At 56.5% G+C, this 6809-nt stretch overlaps 1 protein-coding gene across 7 annotated transcripts in view; it reads right to left on the bottom strand.

Annotated features, from left to right (window-relative positions):
- The window catches only part of PCDH7 (protocadherin 7), a 265606-nt gene extending 259148 nt beyond the window's left edge, over positions 1 to 6458 (bottom strand). For 2 of the 7 annotated variants that reach the window (XM_085059190.1, XM_085059184.1), the window contains exon 1: positions 804 to 6450. In XM_085059190.1, coding sequence (XP_084915316.1) covers positions 804 to 3974 — 3171 coding nt within the window. In that variant the 5' untranslated portion in view covers positions 3975 to 6450. Of the gene's footprint in view, positions 1 to 803 lie in introns of all 7 variants that reach the window. The other 5 variants (XM_085059189.1, XM_085059185.1, XM_085059187.1 and 2 more) reach the window with 5 other exon arrangements.
- Between the last annotated feature and the right edge of the window lie 351 nt (positions 6459 to 6809).

Raw genomic sequence — 6809 nt, forward strand, 5'->3', positions numbered from 1 at the left:
ATCTCTGTGGTGTAAATTAGATCGCAGATAGGCTGTGTAGATTGTTTAAGCATTTTGGCCCTAATGAAAGACCCGGTAATTACAGCCATTAACGCTCCAGCGCGGCGGCTGCAAATCCACTCTCACCCACAGCTCTAGGGAGCGTCAGGCAGGCAGCAACCCCCTTTCCCCGAAACACCTGGCTGCCGAGGCGAAACTTTCCTGCTCAGCCGGAGCTGACACGTCCCTAAGGCTGGGAAGGCACCGCGGCGGGGGAAGCGCCGGGACCGGCGGATGGAGGCGGGCCGGGGGGCGGGCGGGGGATGGCGGCTCCGCCCGCTGGGGTGTCCTGATCCCCCCGCCACAGCCCCAAAACCGCCGCGTTTGGCCTCCGGGCGCAAGGCTGTTGAAGGCATCTCAGGCTGCCTTACGGCTCGCTGTCGGGACTGGCGGCAGATCCCTCAGCCTGCCGCTGCGCCTGCCACGGGGCCACGCGGTCCCGTCGCCGACCCCTCGGTGCGGCTGCATAGACGGGCCGTTTGGCTGCCGGATCTGATAAGGGGAGGGACTGATAAAAATGCTAATAATAACAATAATGATCTCTGACTGTCCTTCCTGCCTGCTGCGTGTTGGTCTGTGCACCTGAGTGCCTGAAGGGAGGGGGGCGGGGATACCAGACTGAACGGGTCACTGGAGCTGGCGGGGTGTGTGCCTGTGCCGGTGTGGCAGGCTGGGGGAACGGGCATCCCCGCACCGTCACCCGCCCGGTGTGCGTGTGCGTGCGTGTTGGGGCCCGCGGGGTGCGCGGGGTGCAGCGGTCTTACCTGCTTGCTGTACTTGCTGCTGGCCTGGCAGCTGTACTCGGAGCAATGGTCCGAGCCGATGGAGATGTTGTCACCAGCGCCCACGAAGGTGTTGGCTGGGGGCAGGTCCTGCACGGCCTGGTGCTTTTTGCCAGCGGTGGGGGACTGTGGGTGCAGCTGGACGGTGGGCAGCGGTGAGCTCGACTTGTAGTGCCTGGCCAGGTCGGGGCTGCCTGGGCCACCGTTGACCGAGCGATATCGGCCCATGCCAGGGCTGTCCGAGAGCTTCTCGTTGACGCTGTCATAGCGCTGCCCATTGGGCTTGGAAGCCTCGACAGTAACAATGCTGCTGTAGAGGGGCTGCTTGCCCTTCTTGCCTTTCTTGTCCTTCTTGGGCTTCTTGGCCTTGTCGTGCTGCTGGGGGGTGAAGAAATCCTCATGGTCCTTCTTGCCGGCCTCGTAGCCGTGCTTGCCCTTGGATCGGCAGTAGCGGGCCATGACCACCACCAGGATAAGGAGGATGACGGTCATGATGCCGGCCACCACACCGATGACTATGCTAAGCCGCTGCTTGCTCAGCTCATAGCTGGGATCACCAGCAATGTCCTGGGCCAGTGGGGTGTGAAGGCTGCGGGCCACCTGGCTCTCCACCACGGTGGCATTGGACAGGCTCTCATTAACAAAGACATGGAGCAGGGCAGTGGTGGACTGGGGCGGCTGCCCACTGTCATTCACCTGCACAACCAGGCGGTGCAGACCATAATGCTTGGGGGCCAACTTGCCCACCAGTGACACCACACCACTGGCCGGGTCTATTTCAAAGAGTTTGAAGGGGTTGCCCCCAACAATGCTGTAGTTGAGGTCAGCGTTGAGACCAGTGTCAGCATCGGTGGCAACCACTGTGGCCACTACGGTGCGCATGTTGCTGGAGGGAGGCAGCACGGTGTAGGAGCTGTTGCTGGGGAAGGTGACTGTGGGTGCATTGTCATTCTCATCCATCACAAACAGGGACACAGTGGCAGTGGCAGAGCGTGGCGGCTCACCTCCGTCCACTGCCTTCACCTTAAAAGTGTAGCTGGTCTGCTGCTCACGGTCAAAAGAAACAGTGGAGAAAATTGTTCCGGTGTCATTCTCGATGGAGAAGATGCCAGCGGCCTGGTCGTGGTCTCCGGGCTGGATGGAGAGGCTGAGCTCAGCGTTGCGGCCCTTGTCAAAGTCCATCACAGTCACCATGCCCACAGGGCTGTTGGGCTGCAAGTTTTCCTTCACATAGAAGGTGAACACATCCTGCATGAAGCGTGGCTCGTTGTCATTGCGGTCTGACACTCGCACCACCACTGTGGTTGAGCCCTGCAGCGATGGCACCCCCTTGTCCCTAGCCGTCACCTGAAATTCGTAGGTGTCACGTTGCTCGCGATCCAGCACTGCCTGCACAGACACATCCCCAGAGTCAGGGTCAATGGTGAAGATGCTGCCCGGTGCCTCCGAGGAGAGGGGCGAGGCCTCCAAGGAGTAGGTGATCTCAGCATTCTTGCCACTGTCCGCATCTGTGGCAACCACCGTGGCCACCCTCTCGCCAGGCAAGTTGTTCTCTGGAAAGGAGACCTCCAGCACGGCCTGGCTGAACATGGGAGGATTGTCATTAGTGTCCCCAACCCGCACCAGCAAAGAGTTGTTGCTGGACAAGCTGGGACTGCCTGAGTCCACAGCCACAATCACCACGTTGTAGTCACGGACAGCTTCATAATCCAGAGGGGCCGAGGTGTGGAGGAAATACTTGCGCTTATTCTGTGGCTCCCCTTCACCCTCACTGGCCGGCTTGAGCTGGAAGGGCACATCGCCCACCACGGTACAGGTCACCACACCGTTTTCACCTTGGTCCCGGTCTGACACCTGCACCAGGGCAATGGGGGTGTCCACCAGCACATCCTCGGCCACACTAGCCACCCCGTCCCGGAGCGGGATGCGCCCGATTTTCCGGATGTCGATGGTGGGCACGTTGTCATTCTCATCCCGGATGTTCAGCACGACAGTGGCTTTGTCTGTCTTGGGGGGCTGGCCCCGGTCTCGGGCCATGACAGTGAAGCGAAGCTGGTTCACCTCCTCCCGGTCGATGCGGTGCAGGACGCTGAGCCAGCCCGAGGTCTCGTCCAGCCGCAGGAGGCGCCTGACGGACTCAGTGGCCGCCCCGAAGACGTACTCGATCTGCCCGTTCACTCCCACGTCCAGGTCGGTGGCTCGCAGCTGCAGGATCGGGGTCCCAGGGCTGCTGTTCTCCGCCAGGTCCGCCTCATAGACGCTCTTCTCGAAGCGGGGGCTGTTGTCGTTCACGTCGGTGATCAGCACCCTCAGGATCGCCTGCGAGGACCGTGCCGGGTCGCCGCCGTCCCGCACGCGCAGGCTGAGCTCGTAGGAGTCCCGCTGCTCCCGGTCCAGCGCCCCCTTGACGATCAGCTGCGGCTGCTTCTCCCCGTCCAGCGTGTCGGCCACCTGCAGCTCGAAGACGCTGCTGCGGGCTGCCGCCTCCGCCTCCTGCCGCCGCTTGCTGCCGCCGGGGTAGGGGGCGCTCTCGGGGGCCGCCGCCGCCGCGCTCCCCCCGCCGCCCCGCCGGCCGCCGTCCCCGCCGGGCTCCTGCAGCAGCTCGTAGCGCTCGATGCCGTTGCGGCCGAAGTCCCTGTCGGTGGCGGTGGGGAGCAGGTAGAGGGTCCCCACGGGCCGGTTCTCCTCCACGGTGAGCGTGAGAACGGGGGAAGGGAAGGTGGGGGTGTTGTCGTTGATGTCCAGGATGATGACCCGGCCCTCGAAGAGGTCCACCCAGCTCTGCGAGGGGCCGATGACGGACACCTCGAAGTCCAGGAAGCACTCGTTCTCGTCGAAGATCATCTGGCACTGCGGCAGCTTTTCGCGGTCGATGCGCCGCTCTGTGGTGCTCAGCTCCCCGGTCATGTTATCGATCTTGAGATAGTCGGAGCCCGACTCCAGGCTGAATGTCACCTCTCCGGAGCCCGTCACGATCCCCAGGTCGGAAGCCACGTTGCCGATGCGGATGTCGGCCGGTCCCTCCTCGGCCAGCCGGTACTTCAGGAGCTGCTTAGCCGCTGCCAGGCTGACCCAGAGCGGCGGAGGCAGGAGAAGCAAGAAGCAGCAACAGCAGCAATGCACAAAGCGAAGGAGGGTCCGCATCTTCCTCATCTTCCTCGAACTGAAAGCCCCCACCCTCCTCTCACTCCCACCTGCCCCCCAGTAAACTCTCCTGATAAGCCAACAGAGCGGCTGAGAGTCCAGGTGATCAATTATAAAATCCTTCTATTTCTGGAAACTTATTGTCTCATGACTGGTGCAGTTGGTGGTCAAAACCCTGCTGCTGGCTCCTCTGCTGCTCTCTCTGCCTTCTAGTTGCGATATACTTACAGTTCACGGGACAGTGTATTTTGCTTTTTAAAGATTCATCTCAGTAGATAGGATGGGATTTTCCTCCTCCTCCCCCTTCTCCTCCTCCTCCTCTCTGATTTTACTGTAATCACTTTGCAAGGTTTGCAATAAAAGCAGGAGCAGCACTGTACAATTCGAAGCCCCCCTGGTCGCCGTCTTCAACACTAGAGTTAACTACAATTCACACACTCTCTCTCTTTTCTCTCTCTCTCCCTCTCGCTCAGCCGTTTACGACCAAGGCATTAGATTTATTCTTCCCCCTCTCTGCACACACAGGGAAAAAAATTGTGATTCTCTTTATTCAAAGGGCTTGGGTCCGAGAAAACTCCAAATCCTCTTAGCAATGGGCAGTTCTTAAAAAAAAAAAAAAAAAGTAAAGGAAAAAAAAATCCCAATAATGTCGGTAGCTGCACAGCTGATAGGAGAAGAACCCCGAGTATTACAGTGCAGTCCACAGAATATCCCTTTTGGTTGGCAGAAAAGCACCCAAATCCATCTTCAGAGATCGCCTAAAATGTTCAGCTCTTTCTCCGGAGCAGATTTTTTTTAACAACTCTGCGCAAGGTCATTAGTCACAAAGCAACGATACAGAAACTGCAGAAGCCGTTTGCCCGGAATTTGCAAGGCAGGAGATAAGAACATAGACACACAACAGTCCCAAGTTTGTTTTTGCATCCGCAGTTTGTGTGTGTGCCTTACCTGCATTTGCACTGCATGTGTTATAGCACTCTGGATCTGCAGCACTGAGAGCGATTCACAAATGAGATTGCAGTCTCTCTCTCTCTCTCTCCTCTTCCTTCCCGTCCCAATGCAGGTAACCAGATCTGAACTTGATCCTTTCAGTTCAAAGGTTAGTAACAAAACTATGTGTCCAAAGGCGATTATTGGTCTCTCGTAATTATACCCGGAGCGGAACAAGATGTAACTGGATCCCCCATGTGAATTAACACAGATTCTGAATTACATCCATATAAAGCGGAATGGCAAAGGGGAGGGGAAAAGAGCCGCGACGCGATTAAAAAAAAATAATACAGAGTTCTATTTGCAAATAAAATTGTATCAGTCAGTTGTTTCCTGTGATCTGCACCGCCACAGTGGGTGAAATCTGCAATTGTGTATTCCCTCCTGTGTCTTTCAGAGAAGTGTGGATCAGGCGCTTTCACGGCAGAGCGGCTTGTGCTTTAAAATGTTGAATGGCAATTGAGAAGCTTCCCACTCGGAAGAAAAAAAAAAAAAAAAAAAAAAAGAAAAAAAAAAAGAAGAAGCGGTAAACCGGCAAGTTTGCCCAAAGTGGAAGGAGCTGCTGAAGCCTCTCTCGGTAGCTCTTCCCTGACGCTGCAGCAGCAGAGCCGCCTGCGCTACATACACACAGAAAGAGAGAGGGAGAGAGAGAAAGAGGGAGAGCAGAGAGAGAGAGAGAGAGCGAGAATGAGAGAGGGAGGGAGGGCGGGAGGCAGGGAGGGAGGGAGGAGGAGGAGGAGGGAGGACGAGTCAAGCGCTGCACTCCAGAAAGCTCAGTCTTACCCTCTGTCTCTGCTGCTGCTAGTGCTGCAAGTGGGATAGCTGCTCATCGCAAAACACCAGTTCAGTCCTCAAAACCGATCCTCATTTCACGCCCGAGTGTTGCTTCTGTTGCCTTCTTAAACCCGTGATCTGTAGTGATTTTCTCCTACCCATTCCCTCCCCACGTCTGCTATAGACTGTGAATCGAGCAACGATTTTAAAAGCAAATATTTATTCGCCTTTCTTCTATTCTGCATTTTGCGGAATCAAGCTGGTAAGGAAACTCGTTTCGCAGATTCCCACCTTCCCCTGTTGTGTCGGTGCTTTTGTGAAATAGCTGCAGTCACTGTAACTGCATAAAACTCCAGGGAGACACGGGGGCTGCCTTAGATCTCAGACTTTCGTCCTGTTTCCCAGCGCTGTTTCAGCCTCTCGGTCTTTGTGATTGTGGTCTTCCTATTACCATGTTTTGAATGTGTCTTTTCAGCGTGTTTGTGGGTTTCCTAGGAGGAAAAAAAAAATCCCTCGGAGAAGATGATCAGGAAGGGAGCGAGAGGGTTAGTAGAATAAACACATGTAAGAAGTAACAGATTTATTTCCGAACAGAGACTTGCTGCTTCGATGATTGCTAAAATGTAGCGTCACCTACCTGGGTAAGTGGGAAATAAACTTTAATGGTAAAGCTCTCCGGCTCAACTTTGCTTATTCTGACGTCCCTAGTTCGCGTCTCCTTTTGACTTTGAGCCATTTAATCGCCTATGGCTTTTGTGTGCTCCTGCCCTACCCTTGGTGATGCCTTACCTGTCCTCTCTGTTCGGATCCCGGAGGGAAAAGAGGGAGACTCCGGGGGGAGGGGAGCATGGGGCAGCCAGTGGGGGGAGAACCGGCGTGTGGGGGTGTGTGTGTGCGTGTGTGCGGGTGTATGTGCGCGGTGTGTGCTTGTGCACGTGTGTGCGCGTACATGTGTGTGTGCGCGCGTGTGTGCGCGGGCGCGCAGCCAGGGCAAGGCAGGAATCCAGCTACTCTTTCTCCCTCTGTGAACACATGTGGGAAAACAAGTTGTTGCGGGTTCTGTATGTGATGCGTGTGCAT

The sequence above is a fragment of the Lichenostomus cassidix genome, chromosome 4 (assembly GCF_008360975.1).
Source record: "Lichenostomus cassidix isolate B80296 chromosome 4, HeHo_3.0, whole genome shotgun sequence".
Taxonomy (NCBI): Eukaryota; Metazoa; Chordata; class Aves; order Passeriformes; family Meliphagidae; genus Lichenostomus; species Lichenostomus cassidix.